At 57.2% G+C, this 23,698-nt stretch overlaps 1 protein-coding gene across 1 annotated transcript; it reads right to left on the reverse strand.

The window, feature by feature from the left end:
• Positions 1-55: 55 nt before the first annotated feature.
• MYH7B (myosin heavy chain 7B) lies at positions 56-23,698 on the reverse strand. The gene is made up of 42 exons (XM_036244342.1): positions 23,653-23,698; positions 23,218-23,382; positions 21,810-21,916; positions 21,513-21,656; positions 20,937-21,093; positions 20,624-20,651; positions 19,534-19,630; positions 17,291-17,314; positions 17,042-17,134; positions 16,840-16,903; positions 15,836-15,934; positions 15,100-15,203; positions 14,823-14,961; positions 14,446-14,564; positions 14,208-14,357; positions 13,811-13,981; positions 12,309-12,488; positions 12,086-12,218; positions 11,923-11,999; positions 11,442-11,529; positions 11,145-11,262; positions 9,398-9,521; positions 9,156-9,292; positions 8,208-8,463; positions 7,001-7,243; positions 6,344-6,520; positions 6,094-6,239; positions 5,655-5,745; positions 5,191-5,580; positions 4,183-4,309; positions 3,978-4,096; positions 3,696-3,892; positions 3,202-3,551; positions 2,926-3,050; positions 2,696-2,811; positions 1,636-2,032; positions 1,437-1,562; positions 1,172-1,342; positions 988-1,092; positions 808-903; positions 211-348; positions 56-120 (listed from the first exon to the last, which is right to left on the reverse strand). The coding sequence occupies exons 2-42, from the start codon at positions 23,306-23,308 to the stop codon at positions 109-111; spliced, it is 5,826 nt and encodes a 1,941-aa protein (XP_036100235.1). The 5' UTR covers positions 23,309-23,382; positions 23,653-23,698; the 3' UTR covers positions 56-108.

Consider the following 23,698-nt stretch of genomic DNA (forward strand, 5'->3'; position numbering starts at 1 on the left):
CCCAAAGAATGAGAAGGAAGCCAGCTGGAGCTGCAAACGTGGTATTTATTCAGGGTTCAACAGAGGAAGACAGCAGGCGTCCCTCTTCAGGGCCCAGAGGCCCAGGCATCACTCCTTGTGCTGAGTGGAGAAGGGTGGCTCAGTGAGCTATGCCCGCCCCCCCCCCCCCCCAATGCAGGGGGCAGGGTGGTGTCCTAGGCTGCCCTTTACCTTGGGGCCCAGGGCATCCCGAGTTCGTGCCCGCAGTTTGTTGGCCTGGGTTTCTGCTATGTCTGCCCGCTCCTCCGCATCATCCAGCTCGTGCTGGGCCTTGCGATACTTGACCAGGTTAGTGTTGGCCTGCTGCTCCTGGGGCACAAGCAGGCTGGGTCACCCTTTGGTAACAGGTGCTCAGTCTGGTCCCCACCCCACTGCAGAAGGGGTCCAGATGGCTTCTCTTGGTTCTCTGCTCCCACAGCCACTGCCCATGGCCCTTCTCCTGCTCCCCAGTACCCACACAGGAAGGAAGGGGTTGAGACATTTCAGAGGCATCGCATGCCAGACCTGGGCCAGAAGGGGAAAGCACACAGGGTCCCTTCAGAGACAGCTGGGTCTCATCTATCAGAGCTGTGGGAATCCGCCCCCCCCTCCCCGGGGACAGAGGGGCAGGAGCTAGGTCACTGCCCGTTAGGGCAGCCTGCCTGTGCACGAAGCCACAGCCCAAAGATGGAGCCAGGCTGATGGCTGCTGGCCTCTTGCCTGGGGCCAGCCTTGAAGTTGGGTTACATTGGTGTCCTGACCCATCAGGACCAGGCCCAGGGCACTCACCGCCTCCTCAAACTGCCGCTTGTAGCTCTTGACCTTGCTCTGCAGCTTGTCCACCAGGTCCTGCATGCGGGCCAGGTTCTTCCTGTCCTCCTCAGCCTGCGCAGGTAGAGGGGACTCAGATCTTGCCTGGACCAGACCAGCTTTTGGGCCGCCCCTTTTGAGGTGCACCTAGTCGCCCACCTGGTATGCAAGCTCCTTGACGCGGCGCTCGTGTTTCCGCACCCCTTTGAGGGCCTCGGCGTGCTTCTTCTGCTCGGCGTCGAGCTCAGCCTCCAGCTCCCGCACCTGTGAGCAGCCAGGAACAGGGCCTGATGCCCTGCGCTGCCCACTGCGCGGGGGAAGGGACAGGGAACGCCTCACGCACCTTGGCTTCCAGCTTCTGCACCTGCTTCTTCCCACCCCGGAGGGCCGCTTGTTCCGCCTCCTCAAGCCGTGCCTGCAGCTCCCGCACCGTCTGCTCCAGTGTCTTCTTCATCCGCTCCAGGTGTGCGCTCGTGTCCTGCTCCTTCTTCAGCTCCTCTGCCATCATGGCTGCCTGTCAGGGAGGAGGTGGGATGGTCAGGAAGTGACTGGCCCCAGTGGAAGTCCCTCTGGGCCCTGTCCCCCACACAGCTCCGGCCCAGCCTCACGTCAGTAATGGCCTTTTTGGCCTTCTCCTCAGCTTCCCGTCTCTCCTGGGCAGCCTCCTCCACCTCACCACTCAGCTGGGCCAGATCCACCTCTAGCTTCTTTTTCTGGTTCAGGAGGCCTGTGTTCTGGGGGGAAGCAGAGCCTCAGAGTCAGCCAGCAGGTGGCCACCCTACACATCCCTGTGGAGTGCTGTCCCACCTGTGAATGCAGAAGGTTGAGGCGCTCTGTGGCCTCCAGCAGCTCCTGTTCTGCCAGCCGCCGGCTGCGCTCACCCTGCTCCAGGGCAGCCCGCAGCTCTTCCAGCTCTGTAGCCAGCAGTGCGCCCCGTCTCTCCAGGGCCTGAGCCTGTTCCCTGAGCTCAGCCGCCAGCCGCTGCTCCTCGTCCCGTCCTGCCTGCTCCTCCTTGAGCTGGGCCTGCAGCAGCCGTGTGGCTGCCTGCGCCTCCATGGCCTGGCGGGAGGCATGGCCCAGCTGCAGCTCCAGGTCGTTGAGGTCACCCTCCATCTTCTTCTTGAGCCGCAGTGCCTCGTTGCGGGCCCGTGTCTCTGCATCCAGGGAGGCCTGCAGGGACTCCACTGCCCGCTGGTGGTTGCGCCTGTGGAGGGAAGTAGAAGGTGGTGGGGGTCTGGGCCATTGAAGAGCAGGTAGGCACAGCACCACACCTGCTCTTACAAATGCCCAAGGAACACTGGCGACAACCCATTTTGGGATTGGTTTGTCCCTCCCTGATATCAAGCCCCTAATGCAGTGGTTCTCAACCTGTGGGTCGCGACCCCTCTAGGGGTCGAACGACCCTTTCACAGGGGTCACCTAAGACCACCGGAAAACACATATTTCCGATGGTCTTAGGAACCGAGACACTGCTCCTCTATCCGTCTCTAGGCGGGTCTGCCCACGTGCAGATAGGCGCACACACAGCATGAGGAACTGTATTAAAGGGTCGTGGCATTAGAAGGTGAGAACCACTGCCCTAGTGACTTTCTAGTCCCCGTCAGAGAAAGTTCATGGAGGAGAGGGAGGCTCTGGAGCAGACAGGTGCTAACTGCTCTGGCTCTACCCTGACTGTTCCCTGGGCAAGTCCTGGGGGCTCTCTGAGGTTCACCTCCGGACTGGACAATAGTCCTGACCTGAGAAAGCTGAGTGGGAGGGGCACATGAGTGTCGCTGCCCATCTGTGCGACACCCTGGCACACAGCAGGGGCTCAGGTGGCTGGGATGGGAGGGGCTACCAGCTATGGGAAGGAGGGATGGCCCCAGACCTCAGGTTAGTGCACTCCTCATCTTTCTCAGCCAGCTTCCGGTCCACTTCCGCCTTGACCTGCGATAGCTCCAGTTGGATCCGCAGGGTCTTGGTCTCCTCCAGCTCCAGGGTCCCCTGGGGTGCAGAGTAGGCAGTGAGGGCCTGGGGCCCTGGGTGTGTCTCAAAGGAGGAGGGAAGCCAGTGAAGCAGTGGGTCAGTAGCTACTACACCCCGTGGCCAGCCCCTGACCTCAGCCTCCTCCAGTGCAGCCTGGAGCTCGCTCTTCTCCCCTTCCAGTGCCTTCTTGGCTTTCTCCAGTTCCTGGATGCTCTTTCCACTAAGGCTGACATGGTCTGTGAGGTCACTGATCTCCTCTGCAAAGGAGACAGGGCACTGAGGGGCCACCTCATAGCTCATGCTCCAACCCAGGTTACGTCATTCACCCCTAATTGCAGGGCACCCTCTGTGACTCCAGGTGCTCCCAATGACCCCAGAGCAGTTCTCTGACCCTAAGCTGGGTCATACCCTGTAGGTTCTTGTTCTCCCGCTTGAGCGTCTCCAGAGCCTCGAGGGCCTCTTCATGGCTGTGCCGCAGCCGGAAGAGCTCAGTGCCCAGGCTGCGGGCCTCCCTCTGGGCCGCCTCCAGCTCCCGCTGTGTCTCCTCCTCCTGCCGCCGCCGCTCCTCCAGTGCACGCTCCAAGTGCCGCTGCTTCTTGTCCAGCGCAGCAGCTGCTGAGGTCGCCCGCTCCAGCTCCAGGGTCACGTCTTCTGACTCTGTCTGCAAGCGCAGCTTGGCCTTCTCCAGCGAAGAGCACTTGGCGTTTGCAGCCTCTACTCCCTCCTCTGCCTCCTGCAGCCGCAGGGCCAGCTTCTTTCTAGGCCACGGGAACAGACAGGGTGTGGACTGTGTAGCAGGGAAAGAATGGCAGAAGCACGGCCCCTGCATCTCCTCGCTCCATCCGGGCTCAAAGGTATAGGTGTCACCTGTGTGGTGATGGCCTGGCCAGCAAGGTACTCACTTGGCCTCCTCCAGCTCCTCGGTCCTCTGGATGGCATCTGCCTCATACTTGCTCCTCCACTGGGCCACCTCGGCGTTGGCCTTGGACAGCAGTCTCTGCAGCTCTGCCTGGGCCTCGGCCTCCTCCTCATGCTGCTCCCGCAGGAGGTCACAGTCATGCCGCAAAGCCTGCACGGCGTGGGCCAGCGCACTCTTGGCCTGCAGGGACCCCAGTGACCTCAGCATCTGGCGGGCCAGTGGCCCTCATGCCCACACTGCCCTCTGGCAGCCAGTGGGAGCCCACCTTGCTCTCCTCCTCCAGCTGCCTCCTAAGTTCCTCTAGGCTCTGGGTGGCCGAGGACTTCCCACGGCTCAGCTGGCTAATCAGAGACTCCTTCTCCTCGAGCAGGCGGCTCAGCTCCCCTGCAGGCCAAGGGGTAGGGCAGCATGTCAGGCGGGCGAGTAGCAGCACTGAGGCCCCAGGTGGCCTAGCTGAGCCCTGTCCTCACCGTTCTCGGTTTGCAGCCGTCCACGCTGGGTGCTCGCATCTGCCAGCTGCCGCTGCAGCTCCTCCACCTTGATCTTGGCCTCACTCAGCTGATCCTCGTAGGTCCGGCACAGCTTCTCTGCACTGGCCTGAGATCCAGGGTCAGAGGTCAGGACAAGTTTGGGAATCAGAGGGCAGGATCTGTGGCTGCCAATCAGACTGAGACCTAGGACGGGGAACTGAAAGGCTGGACATGGGCGCAGTCATCAGAGTGCAGGGCCCAAGCGCAGGGTCAGAGATTCCACTGCTGGGCGATGGCTTAAAAGATGGACGTCAGAAGTTGGCCCTGGCCAGGTAGCTTAGTTGTTTAGAGCATCGTCCGATACGCCAAGGTTGTGGGTTTAAACCCAGCTCAGGGCACATACAAGAATCAACCAATCAATGCATAAGTAAGTAGAACAAATCAATGTTTTTTGTCTTTGTCATTCTCTTTCTCAGCTTCCCCTTTCCTCTCTAAAAATCAATCAATAAAAAAATTTTTAAGTGAGAAGACTAGACTGGTCCCAAGGCCAGTGGGTCGGGATGAAGTTAGGATATTAGAGTATGGAGTCAGTTAAGGACAGTGGTCAGAAGCCAGCTGTCAGGATTAGGTGGTACAAAGGTCAAGGGTCAAGGTTGAGTGCTGGATTCAGGATAGAGATAGAATCAAGACAGTTACTAGGTCAGAGTGCAGATCAGGGCTGAAAAGTTAGAATTGGATGCTGAATCAAAAATGACCTCGAGTCAGGGCATTAAGTTTTGGAGTCAGGGTTTGAGGTCAGGACTGCAGTAGGGTTGGGGCTAGATGCCAGGTGAATGGGTCAGGATTTACCGGGGTCGAGACCAGTGTGGGGTCAGAATTGGCATGGGTGGTCAGGGGTCAGCAGCTGGAGGCAGAATTGGTCTAGAGTCAGGATGTGGGATCAGAGCTCGGGATCAGGGAGGAAGCTGAAAGTGGGTCAGAGGTCAGGATCAGGAAGGAAACAGACACCTTGCCACGGGCCAGAGTCTCCACACTGGCTCCCAGGTCATCCACTTCCATGCGGAGCTCACTCTTCTCTTTTTCCAGCTTCTGCCGCACCCGCTGCAGACTGTCAACCTGCTCGCCCAGCTCAGCCGCGCTGTCTGCCTGCTTGCGCCGCAGGGCAGCCACCGTGGCCTCGTGCCGCAGCGCCGCCTCCTCCAGCTCCCGCCGCAGCCGCCCCAGCTCAGCCTCGCGCTTGCGGGAGCCCTCCCGCTGCCCCGCAGAGGCTCCCCCGGCCTCCTCCAGCCGCTCACTCAGCTCCTCCAGCTCCCGGGCTGCTTCCGCCCGCTGCTTCTCCACCCGGGCCCGGGCTGCCCTCTCTGCCTCCAGCTCCTCTTCCAGCTCCTCTGCCCGAGCCTGGGGACAGGGCGGCAGCTGTCACCTCTGTGGGCCTAGCGCACGGGTCCCCACCCGCCCCATCCCCCACACACCTGCAGCTCCTTGATCTTCTTCTGCAGCTGTGCCCCAAGGAGCTGCTCGTCCTCCACCCGCAGGCTCAGCTGACTCAACTCCGAGTCTTTCCTGGGGACCACAAGGGAGCATGAGCCTGCCCTGGTCCCAATTCCCACCAACCTGCGTGGGCCCCGTCCCCCCAGCACACACCCTGCCTGAGGCACTGCATCCAGAGCAGCCCTAGGCCACCTCACTCCTGCCTTCCCTCTCAAACCCTGGCCTCAGAGCCTAGTCAGAGCCCTTGGTCCAGGGAGGGCAGGACACTGCCCCCGGCACCCAGTGGCCCCCATCTCTCAACTCTCCATGTTCAACCTCTGCGGCCACGTGGAACTGACTGGTCTAGAGGGAATGAGAAGCGGTGAAGCTCAGAAGGCCCCTGCTGGCCACGGGTCAGCCTGCTGCCCGCCCCATGCCTACTTCTTGAGCTTCTCCTCCAGCTGCTGCTTGTCCTGGGCAGCGTCTGTCACAGACTCCTGCGTCAGCTTCAGGTCACCCTCGAGCTTGCGCTTGGCCCGCTCTGTGTCCATGCGCAGCTTCTTCTCCTGCTCCAGGGAGCACTCAAGCTGTGGAGTGGGATGGGGCGGACATGCTCAGCCTCCGAGCCCCCAGCCACCCTCCCAGCTTGGCCAGTACCACCACACAGCCCTCTGCAGTGGCCCCAACTCACATCTTCCACCTGCTGCTCCAGCCGGAGCTTGGCCTTGGCCAGCGCGCTCACACGGTCCTCCTCGGCCTGCAGGTCCCCCAGGACCTGCTGGTGGGCCTCCTGCAATGCCTTCTTCTCCTTGGTCAGCCGAGCCACTGACTCGTCCAGTGCCGCCATCTCCTCCGTCAGGTTCTTCACCTGTGCCAAGGCCAGAGTCACCCTGAGGATGTTCCTCCCACACTCCAGTCCGAGCAGCCACCCCTTCCAGTGAGCAAGCAAGTCACTTCACTCTGAGCCTCGTCTTTTCATCCCTAAGGGATGACAGCACCACCCTCCTGGAGTGAACGGCGTGGGGCTATTGAAAAGGTTCAGTGATGGACGGCACGCGAAAGCAGCTGGGCTGCAGAGCTGGGGAGGTGGGGTTCCTGCCCCCAAGAAGCTTGCAGTCCAGGATGGATGACAATTGCTAGCGTTTGCTGGGCACCTGCTGCGTGCTAGGCCCTGTGGTTACACTGACTCCTCACAACCCTAATGTAAGTGCTGCTGCTAATAGGTAAGTGCTGCTGTTAACCTCATGACAGATGAAGAAATTCAGGCCCACAGAGAAGTGACCTGCCCAAGGCTACATAGCAGGGGCCTGGCAGAGCCAGGGGTGGATCCTGCAGCTGCCTGGCCCACCTTGTTCTCTGTGGCTTGCTTCTCCTTCTCGGCCTTGGCCAGCGTCAGCTCCAGGTCATCGATGTCCTTCTTGAGCTCCGTGCACTCGTCTTCCAGCTTGCGCCGGCGGGCGGCCAGGTCGGCATTCACCTCCTCCTCGTCCTCCAGCCGCTCACTCAGCTCTTTCACCTTCGCCTCAAGCTGCACCTTGGACTTGATTAGCAAGTGGCAGCGCTCCTCAGCATCCGCCAAGTTGTCCTGCTCCTAGAGGGGCACGGGAACGGGCAGAGTCGAGGCAGGGCCAGGTAAACCAGCTGAGGGCACCGGGCTGGGCCCTAGAGGAAAGGTCATCGTCCATGCAGAGGTTTGACTCAGCTGGGCTCGGGGGACCCAGGAAAGCCTGTGACCTGCTCTTTGCCCTGAAGGGGCTCAGGTGAGTTGAGGGTTTGGGTGGAGGGATGGGCAGGGACAGAGTGGCTCCTTCAAAAGGGGAACGTTAGACAGGCTGGGACAACCCAGAGTGAGGCCCAAACAGGGCACTAGGAGAAAAGCCCTGGGCCGAGGCCTTCAGAGGAGGTGATGTGGGGAGCAGCAGGCCTGCCGAGCCCGGCACAGCCATGGAGAGGCTCAGGTATTCTCTCTCTCCTCACTGCACCTGGCTGCCTAATGTTCTCCTGCACCAGCAGGTGAGTTTTGTAACCACAGGCCCATCTCTGCCTTCCCACCCAAGTATCTCCTGAGCTACCCGGGCCTGCAGGTGACATGAAGTATTTGCTGAAGAACAGAAGGGCTCTGTGGGCTAGGGGAGTTTCTGGGCCCTGATCCCTGCCCCCTGGGTTCCCACGGCCCTTAGCCAGAGAAGGGAGCATGGGCCTGTCTGAGAGGCGGCAGGGAGGGAGAGCTGAGGAGACAGGGCTCCACAGCCACTGCAGCAGGAAGCCAAGGTGGCACGGGGGAGAGGGGGAGCACAGAACACGGGGACAGACACCTGTGTCTGGGAAGGCTGAATAATGCAGGAGGCTGAGCATGGGCATGTGCCCACGGCCTCACCTTGTGGCCCCTCTGGAGTAGGAGGATAGATCCAGGTAAGGCCTGGGCACCCAGATCACACCAGGTCTGCCCTGGCTGAGGGTCTGGTTGGGGTATTTCTTTGGAGCAGCCTGGGGTTCACCGGGGGTGCCAGGGGGCACCAGGTCACTGAGGGAAACCCTTCCCCTCCTCCACTCACTGCCTGCAGCTGCAGGGCCAGGTCATTCTTTTCCTGGGTGACGCTGACGTGGGTCTCCTCCAGCTCCTGTCGCTTGGCCTCTGCAGTGGCCAGCGCCCCTCGCAGCCCCCGCAACTCTGCCCGCAGGGCCGCCAGCTCCTCCTCGGCCTGCGCCGAGCGCAGCAGTGGCTTCATCTTGAAAAAGAGCTTCATCCATGACCAGTTCTTGACAGCATTGAAGGCACGAATGTTCCACTGGATGGTGAACAGGGCATCTCTGGGGCGGGGCAGTAAGAGGTGACAGCAGGCTCAGTGCAGTCCCTTCAGAGTAACAGCCCTGCACTCCCTGAGCACCTCCCTGGGGACAGGCTCTTCAGGGTGTGGTCTCATTTGACCTTCCCAGGTAGGTCCTGAGGCCTCTGCTTCATAGGTGAGATTGAGGGAGAGCCCAGGTCACACAGGTATGCCTCTGGGAGGGGGCTCGCAAGCCTTGGATGTCTGGTGGCCCTTGCAAGTGTTATAAAGGTACCGAGGTGGGGGGATAACGTCCCCAGGCTCTGGGGTCAGACTGCCGGGCCCACATCTAGCCTCATCCCTTCCCCACACCGGCCAGCTGTGGCAGCACGGCCCTGACTCAAGCACTGCCTCTGCTGAGGAGATCAACACAACGATGCACAGCAATTCTCTTGGAAAACACTAGATGCCGTTACACTACTCTGGGCCACGCTCTGGGACGGCCCAGAGTGAAGAGACAGGTGCCTTTGCCCCAACTTTTGAGGTGAGGAAATGGAAGCCGGGGGGCTTGAGGGGCACAAAACAGAACCTTGCCCCTTCAGAGACACCCCAACCAGCCACAGGGGTGATCTGACCCCCAGGATATTATAACAAGGCTTGAAGAGCCTGGTGGCTCCGTGAGCCAGGGTCAGTGTCCCACCACAGCCCCTGTCCACCAACCCCGCCCACACCCACCTGCCTCCAAGCAGGCGCTGGTACTCAAGGCGCATGAGGCGGCCCCGGCTCCGGGCCTGTAGCAGCGTCAGGACCTTGGCCAGACGCTGGTCACGATGCTCCTCCAGGATGCCTAGAAGCCCGGCCTTGAAGAACACCTGGGGGTGTGTGGGGGGGCAACAGGTGGAACCTCCAACCACTGTGTCTCCCATCCAGTGTGACCACCCCCACCTGGGGCCAGCCTAACTCCTGTGTGCCCTCACCTTGGTGTGGCCAAACTGGTACTGGGTGTGGTCGATGTCCAGGGAGCCCAGCAGCTTCTCTGTGGCCTTCCTGCTGTCCACGAAGGTGTCATCAGGGATGGCACTGGGGTTCAGGATGCGGTATCTGGGACAGCAGGGAAGTGCTGGTGAGGGGGCTGGGCGGGGAGCCGGGGACTGAGGAGGCTGGTGGGAGCCTGAGGGAAATGTTCCCGGGCCTCCTGAGGCTGCAGCAGAGGCTCCAGGGGAACAGGATGCGGTGTCTGGCACAGCTGGCGGGGGCGCGTGTTCTGCTAAAAACCCAGGTTGTGTTTTAATGCATCCAGTAGCTTGTTCCATAAGGGGCTGCAGTGCTTACAAAAGGCATGCAGCACTTTCATAATTCTTTTTAAGAAGGCAAAAAATATAAAGAAGGCACTATAGTATAGCACATCTTAAACTGAAGGAACACTTGGGAGCGAATTCTAACCAAGTGGACACACCTGCACGTGTGCACAAGGCCATGCAGGTCAGGTTGGCTGGGCCAACTGTGAAGGCAAAACCCCAGCGACACAAAAGGCCCCGCACTAGGGGCTGACAAGGAAAGCAGGGCTTGTTAGACCGTGAGATATTTCACAGCATGATGCTGTTATCGCGACACTTCGCCCAAAGCCACAGAATACATGACACCGAGAGGGAACCTGCGTGTCTGCCGTGGACTTTGGGTGGTAACGATGAGTCGGTGTAGGTTCAGCAGTGGTAACAAAGGCCCTGCCCAGTGTGCACTGTTGATAACGGGGGAGGCTGTGCATGTGAGAGGGTACGGAGAATATGGGAAATTTCTGTACCTTCCTCTCAATCTTGCTGTAAGCCTCAAACTGCTCTAAAAAATAAAGTCTTAATTTTTTAAAAAAGGATGATGATACAGACGTATAAGGAACAATCTCCAAGACATACGTTTACATAAAAAAACAAACTCACAGACACATGTGTATGCACACACGCGTATGCCCGTGTTTACAGTATCTGTATGAACACACGTGTAACGGTCAGCGAGGACGACCAGGTACTTCTGGCAGGGAGGGAGCTTCGGCTGCCAGCAGCCTGACAAAACCGAACTGACATGTGGGGGGGAGCTAACAGGACGGACTGAGTGCTCCCAAGGGCCCGGCCCGATGCAGAGTCTAGTCCACGTGAACCCCCATTCAGTTCCCACATCTACACCCAGCTCTGCCTGCCCCCAAGCTCCAGACTGACAAATCCAGTCTCGCCCGTGACCTCTCCTCTGGGACATGTGCTGGAGACATTTCACAGTTGACATGTTCAAAGTAGAGCTCAACCCACTATCTCCCCAACCCCTCAAAATAAAAAACCCTGTTTTGGTACCTCAGTAAATCTACCACCAACTCCCCAGTTGCTCAGGCCAAACACCTGAGAGTCACCCATGTCTTTTCTCTTTCTTATTCTGCATCTAATTCACCAGCAAGACCTGTTGGCTGCACCTCTAATGTTTACCCCGAGCCTGTTTGTTTCTCCCCCCAGCCAGTCCCCAGGTCTCAGCCACCATCTCCCACTGGGACTCCTGCCAGCCCCTCCCCAGTCCCACTGCATCGTCCTCAGTGAGGTCCTCACTGAGGGGAACTGTTTGGCTCTAAAATGCGTGCCCTTCTCACCCCTCAGTCTGTTGCCTCCTGCAGGATGGAGGGCAAGGGGGAAGGGGGCTGTGTAGGGGGCTAGGGAGGAGCCAGGGCTGGAGCAGGAAGACGCCCACCGCTGCCGGAAGTCAGCGTAGAGCAGCCTGTTAGGGAACCCTTGGCGGCAGATCCGGATCCCCTCCAGGACCCCATTGCAGCGCAGCTGGTGAAGCACCAAGAAGGCATCCATGACCCCTGGGCGGGTGGGAGTTAAAGGGAAAGTTGAGAGGTCAGTGGACACACCTTCGTGCCTCGAATTCAGACCAACAGTTCACACGTGGGGCTCTGCGGAAGGGGAAGATCCAGCTTCTAGCTGGCCTTGGCCCTGCCCTTCGATGTTCCCACCACCACCAAGCCAACCCCGGGGTGACTACCTGGGGTCTTATTCTCATTGGGGACAATGCAACGGACAAAGTGGGGCTGTGTGGCCCGCAGGTTGGTCATCAGCTTGCTGAGGTTCTCCTGCAGGCGGGAGAGGAAAGAAGGCACACAGGACAGAGAAGCAGAATTGGAAACCGCAGTAGATCAGCCCGCTGAGCACTGGGGGCCAGGCGCCTCCACTGCCTCCACACATCTCTCCTCTCACTGTTGCTGTGACCCTCTGCCCTCTTCTGCTTGACTGGGTCCCTGTCATCAAGGTCTTCACTCCCCACCCGACCCCCCACAGGCCCCACCCATCCCCCCAAATCCTGCCCAGGCAGCATGGGGACGGGAAGCAGCACAGACTTGCTGTGATGTTCACGTGGAGAGGAGTTAAACATCACTGCAAGTCTTAACGGCCGCCCGCCCGGGGCGCAGCACGGGAGCGAGAACCACCTAGAGGCTACAGGGTAAGGCTGCGCGGGCGGGCCTCACCTTGTGCAGCTGGGACACTGTCTGGAACGATGCTGCCTTTTTACGCTTCTCTTTCACACCAGACTTCGGGGGCTCAGCTAGGAGAGACACGGGGACCAGTCACTCTAGGGACATCGCTCTGTGAGTGCCCTACAGAATAGCCGTCTAGACCCTGGGTACTCACTGGAGCAGGAGCCTGCATAGTTCTCGTATAGGGTCGCCAAGAGCTTGTTCTGCGACTTTTGGAAGATGGGGACCACTGTCTCATTCAGGGGATCCTTGTTCTTCTCCAGCCAGCCCACGATACTGTAAGGCACCTGGTGAGATCAGGCAGGTGCTGAGCCAGGTGGGAAACCAGGAGGAGGGAGGAGGGTGGTCAAGAGCTGGGGGTTCCAATTGACACCTACCACTCCCGCATAGTGGACCACCTCAAAGTGGGCCTGGTATTTACGCTTCTTGTCAGGCCTTGGCTGCTGGAAATTGGGTGACTTCCCTGCGTGGTTATCATAGAGCTTGGCCCGGAAGCTGGCATCTGAGGCCTTGGGGAACATGCACTCCTCCTCCAGGATGGACAGGATGCCGAGCGGCTGGGGACAGGGACCAAGCTTGAAGGGCTTCCTTGCGCCAGCCCATCCTCCCAGAGCCCCTTCTTCTGGGAGCCTTCCCAGATGCCCCACCTCGACCACCTGCTCAGAGGGACAGACCAGACCTGCACCCAGGAGCCCTGTCTTCTCAGACAGAAAGAAAAATTTGTATCTTGGCCCCCAGCCCTCTTCTGCACAGTTCGCAGCTCTTTGCTTATGAGAACTGTGCAAACTCAAACTGGCATCTTTGTACCCACTTGCACCCCAGCTCCATGATCTCACTCACACAGGTATAGTCAAAAAGAGCAGCTGAGCCCTGGCCAGCTTGGCTCAATGGTTGGAGTGTTGGCCCACGGAGCAAGAAGTTGCGGGTTCCATTCTGGCCAAGGGCACGTACCTAAGTTGCGGTTTGGTCCCTGGCCCTGGTGAGGGTCGTGCGGGAGGCAACCAGTTGGTATGTCTCCTCTCTTTCATTCCCTCCCTCCCTCCTTCCCTCCCTCCCTCTCTATCTGAAGATAAATGGAAAAATATGCTCTGGTGAAGATTAAAAAAAAAACCACCGAGTTCAAACGTTGGCTTCCTCATTGACTAGCTGAGGGGCCCTTAGGCCTCCCTAAGCCTCAGTTTCCTAACCTGCAAATGAGGAAAAAAATACTTTGTGCTGCTCTAACACAAAACAAAACAAAACACCTGTCAACTTCTAAATAAATGTCCAACAGGAGATTGGACATTGGTCTGAAAAGTATCTGCTGCGTGAACTATTGTGCCTTCTTCAACCATGTTCAATGTTCAAAACACATTTTCAGAGGAAAATAGGAGAAATGAGTCTGTGTCTGAGAGAGAAAATAAATGCCTAAGACACAAGACTTGGAGAAAACTAACCAAGTGCCAAGAGTCTGGTTGTGTGAGGACTGGAGGAAACATTTTTTCTCCTTTGCTTCTCACTTTTCTCATTTTCTTTCTCCCATTCTTTGCACAATGGGAAGATATATGTAATGTTTCACAATCAAATGAACAAATAAGTAGGCACACACTATTCCACCCCACGCCCAGGGCAGTTCTGAGGGGTCAGTGAAATTGTGGCTGCAATAGGGTTCTGTGAACTGCAAAACTGCATCCACACACGAGGGGCTGTTGTCAACAGTGCACACACACGCGCACTGCTCACACATACTCACCAACGTGCTTTCACAGGGGCTCCAGCACCCTGTCACACACATGCACGCCTCCCCATTCATGACCTGTGCAGAGACGTGGTCACAGCCATGCAATGCACACATTCGCCGCACCCACACCCTCCCCACGCAGTGAGCCGGCGGCTCCACCTTCTCGATGAGGTCGATGCAGGGCTGCAGGTCCAGGCCGAAGTCGATGAACACCCAGTCGATGCCCTCCCGCTTGTACTCCTCCTGCTCCAGCACGAACATGTGCTGGTTGAAGAACTGCTGCAGCTTCTCATTGGTGAAGTTGATGCACAGCTGCTCAAAGCTGTTAAACTGTAGATGGAAAAAAGAAGGAAATAATTTTTTTAAAAAAACCGCAGTGGTGCCGGGCTCAGGAGGGCTCACTTGCGGATGGGGACAGGGAGACTCAGGGAAGAACCAGGATGTGTATGAGTTCACCTCTGTCCCCAGGCAGAAGCCCAGGGTTCCTGCCCCCACCCACCCACCCATTGTCCTCCACCCTGAAGAAATAGCACCTAGGGTGTGGGCTTGCTCTCACCTCAAAGATCTCAAAACCAGCAATGTCCAGGACCCCGATGAAGAACTGCCGGGGCAGCTTCGTGTCCAGTGTCTGGTTGATCCGAGACACCAGCCACCGGAACAGCCGGTCATAGGTGGCCTTGGCCAGAGCCCCCACAGCAAACACCACCTGGAGGTGTGGGATGCCGGCTGAGACCTGCAAGGACAGGACCCTGCCCCAGCTGTCTCCAGGTGGGCCCTGCCTGTGAGCGGCTCACCTGCTCCACGCTCTGGCCCTTGGTCACGTACTCATTCCCCACACGCACTCGGGGGTGCAGAAGGCCTTTGAGGAGGTCCCCACTGTTGACTCCCATCAAGTAGGCAGCCTTGTCAGCACCTGGCAGGGCACAGGGTGGGATGAGGAAGAGGAAGCCAAGAATTTGAACACCTGGGGGCTCAACTGGCCTCCGCCTAGCATTATCAAAGGTGGGTTCAGAGGGGTCAAGTTCAGGGTCAGCAAGTTGTACAGCTCAGAAAGGTGAGGGTCTGGAGTTGAGAAGTCAGGGCCAGTTAAGACTGAGGTCAGAGACTGTGGACAAGGGTGAGGGTTAATGGTCATGGACAGGACTCGGGGATCAGGGCCTGGGCCCCTCACTCTCGGTGCCGTCGGCCTCAGCCTGCTCCTCCCGCTGCTTCTGCTTGAACTTCATGTTGCCGAAGTGCAGGAGGGCACCAACCACCTTATAGCAGGCGCACTTCTCATCTACACTGAAGCCCAGGATGTCCATGGCGTGCTGCAGAGGGAACGGCGGGATCAGAGAAGGCTGGCTCCTTCAGGGTTCAGCCACGCTAAGGGCGCTGAGCCACCTCCCTGATCTCTACCCAGTCGCACACAGCCCCACACTCAGCGCCCCACTCTGCTCGCCACGTACGTCGGTGGCCATGAGTTCCTCCCCATCATCCATGTTGTCCACGGTGATGACGCCCTGGCTGCAGAAGTGGTAGTCGTAGGGGTTCATCGACAGCAGCAGCATGTCTGGGGAACACAGGCGAGGTGGGTGGGTCCGGCTGTGTTCATCTGGCTCTCCTCCTCCCCGCATCCCAGCGTGGTGGGTCCTGGGGCCTGCCCACAGGAGAGTCTAGGGCCCTCCCAGGCCTTCACGTGGCCTGTTTTCCATCCCCATCCCCATGTCCATGGCTTCTCTTTCTTTATGGTTCTCTGAGGAATGAGCCCCAGTCCTTATGTCTCATTCATCCCTCCACATTGCTCATGGCCACCCCTCTGGCCCAGACCCTGTGCTGAGGCACAGCGAGGACCAGACTCTGCCCTCAAGGGGCTTGCAAGGGAGGGGAGCTGGGCCTAGACAGAGCCACTGGTCCTTTCTTGGTGCTGGGTGAGGTCTCTCTAGTCTCAGGACAGCAGGAGGGACAACTTTGCAAGGGCAGTGGCACTAAGGGGCCAGTTCCCTACACGAGAAAGGGTTCAGCAATGACCAGAAGTCCCAGGAAGGGAGTGGGGAGAACAGAAGGGGCTCAGAGGAAAGACAGGATGTCACAGACCCCAGAAGAGTGAGGGAACAGACATCCAGGGCTTGGTCGGACAGAGGACAGGGAGCCCTCACTCCCACCCAGTCCATAGCTCCCTTCCTGTCCGTCCCTGGCCCTTACCCTGTAGCTCTGGCTTCTTCCCCGAGAGGATCTGGTAGTAGACGTGGTAGCCACGCTCTCCGGGCAGCTGGAAGATCACCCGAGACTTCTCCAGGAGATCTGGGAGAAAGGGAGGCGCTAGCCTACCATCCTCTGCACCTCCCCAAGGCAGGGTGCCCCAACAGGGGTGAAGGGGCAGGGCAGAGGTGTCTGCGAGGGTCAGGGTGTGTGTATAGGCACTGTCTGCACATGTCAACACATACTAAAGGGTGTCTCTCCATCCGTGTATGTCACAATGTGGGAACGTGCATGTGTCCGTCTATACGCCCGTGTGTAACTGGGTGGGTGTGTGAATGTGGGGTCAGTGTTTGAGGGTACTCATTTGTCCAATCTTTCATCTGTGCTTTCATTCCCTCATCCACAAGCACACTCCCTTCCTCCAGAGCAGGGCTGGTGTGTCAGCATGTGTGTGAACAGAGACTCCGTGGGTCTGCACGTGGTTGGGGCATGAATTATGAAGTTCCCTGTCGTCGCCACAGATGTGTGCTTATCCATCAGGATCTGGCCATGGTCAGTGTGGGGGCTCCTCTGTGCATGCGGCCTGGGCACCTGGTGTCTGTGCAGCTGGGCTGGGTGAAGCGGGATGGGCAACAACCCAGACAGACGTTAGGAGGGGCTTCCAGGAAGGATGAGGCTGGGGCACTAGGGCCGGAGCCTCATAAAGAGCCTGACTAGCCAAATGAGGATCTGGATCTCCACCTTAAGGTGACAGGATCTAGAAAAGATTGCTAAGCAGGAAAACAATGTGGTCAGATTAGTATCCATGAAAAGGTCACTCTGGCTGGAAGATCGAGCAAGGGAACGGAGGCTGGGAGACCACACTGAGGCTAGTGGCCAGGGATGGACAGAAATGCCTGAAACAGGCAGGAGCCCCAAGAACTTGATGGGTGCTCAGTCAGAGCAAAAAGGCTCAGGTCTAGGCCTCTGCCCCTGCACCCCCACCCCCAGTCCCCGCCCAGACTCACAACTGTCAATATCCGCAGATGCCAGCTTCCCAGAGGGACCAAAGTGAATGCGGATGAACTTGCCCTGTGGGCAGAGGAGCAGTCTCAGAGGGCCCAGCAAGGGCTGCCCTATCAGCTGAAGGCTTCCACCACCTCGTGTCTCCCTGCTGCTGATCCCGCTCCACCCACCCACCCATCCACCTTTCCCACTGTGGCCACTCACAAAGCGGGACGAATTGTCATTCCGCAGGGTCTTGGCATTGCCGAAAGCCTCCATAGCAGGGTTAGCCTCAATGATTTGATCCTCGAGGGTACCCTGGTGGGGTGAGGGTTGCTCACTGACTGGGACCAGAGCAGCTGCGGTCCCAGGCATCAGCCAATCCCAGACAACCTCTGGTTGGGAAGGAGAAGAACAGGGTTCCCAGGACCTCATAATTGTTGCCTGCCCCACTCACACTGGCCCCATACATACCCCAGTCTTCGTGGCCAGAAATTGCTGGGGGGAGAAGGAAGTCAATGTTAGAAGGTGTGAGGTCTAACCTGGCCAGGGGTGGCTGTGGTTAGCAGGAGAAGTGAATGTTAGCCCCACTCCCACCCCACACCTCATCCTCCCAGGACTGTTAAAGGAGAACTGCTAGAAAGTAGGAGCAAGCGAGGCAAGGGGCCGAGTCTAGGGGAGTCTCTATTTGCAGCCCTTCCCCTCCCCCAGCTGACTCTTACCTCTTCCATATCCCTTCACTTCCCACACTCCAGGAAGTGACCCCTGTCCCAAGCCCTAGGGGTTCCTGACTAAAATCTATTCCCCTTCAGAGCCCAGCTCAAATGCCCCCTCCTCTAAGAAGGCTTCCCTGATGCTCTATGGCTGCAGGAGATCTCTCTTGCCTGAACCTTCTTACCCTCACCTCCCTCTGGGAGCTCTTCTCCACATCCCTCCTTTGTATTGTGATTAAGGACATCTTCATGGCACAATTAATCGTGCACCTATTATTATTCAAAAATGGCCCTGCCAGGTGCCTACTATTACCCTGCTTTGCAAATGAGGAAACTAGGGTTCAGAGCAGGGAAGTGACCTACTCAAAGCCACACAGTAAATTGGGGGCAGAGCAGGCACTGAGCCCAGACATCGGCCTCCCACAACACCCACAGCCACCCATGTCTCACCGAGAGAGACTTGGTGAATTGAGAGGGTTCCCCCGCACTGTCCTCTCCTAGCCTCATCCATCTTCCTTCCGTTTCTCTTCCCTGCCCTTCCCTACCCTGAATCCTAGCAGCCTGAGAGAGCCCTGTTCCAAGGCTTTGGCTGAGATTATGTGGAATGGAGCTCAGGGGACAAGCTCCTGCCATTTCCCTCCTGCCTCTGTCCCCCCAACAATATCTCGGGGGGGACTGAAAGGGAGAAAAAGAATGGACTCTAAAGTGACAGATGCTATGCCACCAGGGATGTTGGTTACTCACTCACTTCCAGGGAGCCCAAGACTTAAACAGTCTCCAGAGCTCTGCTCCACATAATCTCAGCCAAAGCCTTGGAACAAGGCTCTCTGGCAGGTGTGGTCAAATGTGGGACCAAGGGGCAGGGAGGTTGATAAGGTTTTTAAGTTCCAGCACCCACAGCCCTGTGGGCCAGCCCTCCACTCCCCCTGCATGGTGAGGGCTCCTTTCTGACCAGGGGCCTCCCTGCCCCTGCCCTGCTAGCTCTGGCTTCTTCCTACCCACCATTTCTATTATTGGACCAAGCCCCAACTTTCTGCAGCACCCTCACATGGGGTTTGGAAAATGGGGTGGGGAGAGGACGGAGGAAAGAGTACCAAAAACTCAACAGCAAAAACAAAACAAAACAACAAAAGCCACCACCACAACAACAATAAAAAAACAAAACTGAAATGAAAATCAAAAACTAAGAAATTCAAATGGGGAAAAAGAAAAAGGCAAAAAGAAAAAAGAAAAAACTCAAAGTGGAAAAAAGAAAATTAGAAAAGAAAAAAATGCCCCAGAATAAAGCAAGGCTCAACAGGACCAGGAGTGGGGACTGTGTGGGAGGAGGCCTTGGGCTTCTGGAAAGAAAAGGCAGCCCATTTTGGGGGTGGATTGGGGGAGGGGCATATAGAGATCTGAACCATTGGCATGGGGGCTAGGAATGAATGTTATATCTCAAAAACAAAAACAAAAGAAAATATTTATCCCCCATTGTTTCAGAAATTTTCAAAAAGCATACAGAAATCACAGGGTGCAAAATTGCCCCCTATCCTGGCTGTTGAGAATGCCAAGTACCCTTGGCTCTGACTAACCTCAGCATAAGCCTGCCTGTTTGACTGATAGCAGCTAAACTCTTTTTGGTGCAAGAAAACAATCACTTCTTAGCAAAAGTGGCCTATTTGGTAAACTCAAAATATAGTCACAATGTGAGGGGAAAACTACACACAAAGTTTAGGAATAGTGATGTGGCCCCACCCCTCTGTATTACAGATGGGAACACTGACACAGGCCTGGAACTGGGTCACACAGTGTGGCAGAGGTGGCCATAGCTTCTCTGGTCAAGCCTTGCTCAGGCCAGAGTCCCCCACCAAGGTGGAAGGCTCAGGCAGGGCTAGAGGCTCTGGGGAATCAAAAAAAAAAGGGGGGGGGGGGTAAAAAAAAAAAAAAAAGGGAGGAGAAAGAAAAAAAAAAGAAAAACAGTGAGAAGCAGTGGTGAGCAGCGCCCATGTGGGCGAGTCTTACGGCCTTCTTGCCCGGCCCGTCTCCCAGGGCAGCGACGATGGCAAAGTACTGAATGACCCGCTTGGTGTTAACCGTCTTACCGGCCCCCGACTCTCCGCTTGGACAACACAAACATAAGTCACCAATACCGACCTGGCCACTCTAATTTCCCCTCCCTCAGTGCCCCAGCTGGCAAGCAGGGCCCCTCTGCCCTCCCCCAACCCAGCTCCCAAGATAGGACCTCCAACTCAAAATCTCCTGAACAGATCAGAGGGGTTGAGTTATTTACGAACCAAGCCAGTGTTGATCATCCCTGTGAGATGAAAACACACATAATGCCACCATAATGCCACTAAGTGCAAAATTAGTGCCAGGCACTGGGCCAAGTACTTTACCTGTATTGACTCATTTAAGCCTTAGAAACCCTGTAAGGCAGGCACCATTATCACTCCCATCTAATGGATCAGGAAATTTGGGCTCGGAGGAGTTCTGTGGCTATCCCTGCTGTGTGCGAGGCATGTACATTAACTTTCTGCATAGTAGGTGGGTAGGACTGTTCTGTTTTTACTGATGAGACTTGGTGGCCTAAGGGCACTAGCAGGAAGAAGTGAACACAGAACTTGAACCCGAGTCTTTCTGATTTCAAAGGCCTTGTTCTTAACCCTAGGCTGCACTACTCACACACTCATATGTCCACATTGGTTTGGCTGGTCACAAACTTGGCACGTAAGAATTCTATCACTTTCCCATGGAAGCAAACGAAGGATCAGAAAAAGACCCAGAGATAAGGAGATGGTAAGAAGGAAAGGGAAAGGAATCCCTCCTCCCTCCTCAAGCCAGAATCAGAACTCCCAACACATCAAGATGGGAGAAGATTCCAGGCCCTGGGGAGAAGGGGTTATCAGGGCTGGTGGTCACGTTGGTGCTTGGGTATCCCTTCCCTGCTCACTACACATAACATGTCTACCCAGAAGGGGGGCAGAGAACATGATCTAATTTAGCTTCAGGTGGTGAAAGCACTTTAGAATCAACACAGACATGATTTTAGTTCCACTCCCCTCCTGCCAGATGGCCAGCATTTCCCACCCCACCCCCAGAGCCCCACACTTACGTGATCAGCATGGACTGGTTTTCTCGGTCTGGAGGAATGGGAAGGAGATACAGAAGTTAGCCAAGGTGAGGGACCAGCCACAGGTGGAACACATTGGGTGTTCATCAACCAGAGCCAGAAATGGGAAGAACCAGCTAGGACCCTGCGGACTGCAGGTCAGCTCCCACTTGGAGAGACAATGGCTATGCTCGTGTCTGGCAGCATAAAACGGAGGGCAATGCAGTGGAGGGAATGGGGTCCTTTACAAAGCTTCCCTGGAACTGGGGGCGGGGTCTTGGGTGGGGAGAGGAAGAGGAGTCCAAGCAGCCCTTACTTCGAAGCATATCATTGTAGGCATTATCTGCCACTGCATATATGTGCGGTGGGGCCTCCGAGCGGCGCTTTCCCTTGTAAGCGGCCACGACGGAGGGCGTGTAGACCGGGAGCCATTTGTAGGGATTGATGGTGACACAGAAGAGGCCCGAGTAAGTCTGAGGAGAAAGTGGGTAGATGGGCTATTGGAGGCCAAGTTCCCAGGCCCCAGCCCTCACAAAACCGTGACCTTTGCAATACTCCCCAAGAAGCCACTTGACGGTGCCATGAGACACCTCTGGGGCTGCCCAGCCCAGCCCAGCCTTTACTTCTGCCCAGAGCCCACGTCTCCAGCTCCAGGGCCCCTTTGCGGAGCCTCTAACCTCGCCCCCAAGCTGCAGCTCCGCCCCCACACTCCCAGAGCCAGCCCCACCTCTAGCCCTGCCCCACCCCTGGCCCCACCTCCACAGCCCCATGACATCACCCGGCCCCACCCCCGCCCCGCCCCGCCCCCGCCGCACACAGCCCCCGCGCCCCCGCGCCCTGTCCCCAGCCACGCACAGCCCGGCCACGCGAGCCCTCCCAACTCCTGGCTCACGTAGATCATCCAGCGGGCGTAACGCTGGCGCAGGTTGTGCAGCACCGAGGCCTCGTTGAGGTGCGTCATCATGGCCATGTCCTCCAGCAAGTCGAAGCGGGGCGGGTTCATGGGCTGCAGCTCTGCTTCCCGCACCATCAGCATCTGCCAGGGAGGCCGGACAGTGGGGTGGTGGGCCGGCAGGTATCCACCCTGTACCACTCCCAGATCCTTTCAGAGTGCGCTGGCCAGGAGCTGCACCCTAGGACGGGGGAGGGGCGGTAGAGGAACTGACGCCTAGAAAAGGGGCAGCCAAACCTTCTGGTCTTTGGTCTCCACGTTGACTCTGCCCCCAGTAGCCTCCGACTTGACCTCAGCCTCCACGTAGGCATCCTGTTCATCAGGTACCCAGACCCGCTTCTTCCCTGGATTGAGGGCAAAGCACTGGGGCTTTCGGAGCGGCCGAGGCACACCCAGGAGCTGGGGGTCCAGCCTAGGGTTCCCAAGCCATGTCCGCAGAGCTGTGCCCCTCCCAGTATCCCCTCTGTCAGGGCGCAGGAATACCCAAGATAGATCCTTCCAGACTCAGGCTCTTGTCAGGGCAAAGCTGAGAAGATCTCTAAAGATCTCAGGGGATTCCCTGACTTGGGTAACAGCCCTTCACTGCCCTGATTATGCACTTGGGTCCAGATTCCTGCTTCTGCCATATGTGCCCTGTGACCTCAGGAAAATCCCTCATTCTCTCTGGGCCTGTATCCTCAAAGGCAAATTATGGGTATCTCCTGAGGTCTCATATGGAGCAGGCCTCAATGTCAGGCACATAATTCGCAGGGGGATCCAATATCCTCCATTTCACTGAAGACCCAAACCCAGGTCTCCTAACTCTGTGTCTTGGGCACCTTCCTGCCTGGCCAGCTGGCCCCAGAGCTTCAGGGAGTCCATATTTCATGGTGGTTAAAGGCAGGGACTCAGGTTGCAGACCCCTGGGTTCTGTTCCCTGTCCTGCCACTTACTAGTCAAGTGCTTTAATCAGGACCAGCCACATAACTTGCAGGCCCCAGTGTCACAGTGCAGACCCACTTGTGAAAATAAATTATTTAAAATGTCAAGATGGTGATAGAGGTTAAATCAGACATGAGGCCCTTCTGAAGGTAGTGCCTTTTGCAAATGCAGAGATGGCACACCCATGAAGCTGGCCCTGGCCCTGGTCCCCACCTCCCCAGGTGGCTGGGATCATACATGGAAAGTCATCTGTTCTGGGCCTGGCACACAATAAGCACTTGATACACATTGCCTATTGTTATTATTGTCCCATGAACAAATCAGGTCATAAATAGTAGTCTTTATTCCTGTCCCTAGTAAACAGAGGCTTTGGCTCTATGGAAAGCACTAAAAATAACTCCAGCGCAGGTTTTTTGGACATGTGGAAGCAGCTTGCACTCATACCAGTCACTCTCACCTCAGAGGCCTCGGGCTCTAGCCACAGACTGCAGCTCCGGGAGGCAGGTGATATTGTCCCATTTTACAGAGGAGCAAACCAAGGTTTGCTCACAAATGCAGTGATGTACACAGAACTTAGCCTCAGACTCTGAGGGAAAGGTCCAGGGCTGAAGCGTCAGGCCAGGGTGCATGCTCTTTTAGCCTTGAGCTCCGTGTCACCCTCCCCACTCCTGGTCTAAGTCCATAAAGGCTTCTCTGTGGCTGTGCCCCCTCTGCCTTCACTTACCATCCAATGGGACAGTGTGCACCTTCATCATCTCCTGGTAGCCCTGGCGGAGGTAGCGGGCAGACTCCCCAAGTTCACTTACATCCATCATGGTGGTAGCACTGAGAGGTGGAGGATGAGGGACTAACAATCTTGGAGGTTTAAGATGGTCCAAGGCAGCAGGCACTGGAAGATGGCAGTGACAGAGGAACTGAGGGACCAGGGGCCCCAAACTGGGGCATAATCCAACAATCCACAAGACCTAATACTAGATGATTCCCTGAGGCTCCTCACCTCAGCCTCTCTGGTGAGCCCCCAACACATACACGCACACTCTCAAAACGCCAGAGCATCCTCTTCCGCAGATATGGAGAGACTCATACCAACCCATAGGCACCCTCACCCACTGGCCTACCTGTCCCCCCTTCAGCTCCAACCCCAGCCCTGATCACCCACCTCAGTACCACGGTGAGGGCTGGGAGCTGGGCTCCCCCTTTTATTG

This window comes from Molossus molossus, unplaced genomic scaffold (assembly GCF_014108415.1).
Source record: "Molossus molossus isolate mMolMol1 unplaced genomic scaffold, mMolMol1.p scaffold_m16_p_6, whole genome shotgun sequence".
Taxonomy (NCBI): domain Eukaryota; kingdom Metazoa; phylum Chordata; class Mammalia; order Chiroptera; family Molossidae; genus Molossus; species Molossus molossus.

What these genes read in the sequence shown, in the direction of transcription:
- MYH7B (XM_036244342.1), bottom strand. Translation starts at nt 23,308, where the DNA reads ATGATGGATGTAAGTGAACTTGGGGAGTCTGCCCGCTACCTCCGCCAG. An exon ending in AACCAGTCCATGCTGATCAC is followed by an intron (nt 19,631 to 20,623) that starts GTAAGTGTGGGG and finishes GTGTTGTCCAAG; the next exon opens with CGGAGAGTCGGGGGCCGGTA. An exon ending in ACGGGCCGGGCAAGAAGGCC is followed by an intron (nt 17,315 to 19,533) that starts GTAAGACTCGCC and finishes TTCTCCCCCCAG; the next exon opens with CAATTTCTGGCCACGAAGAC.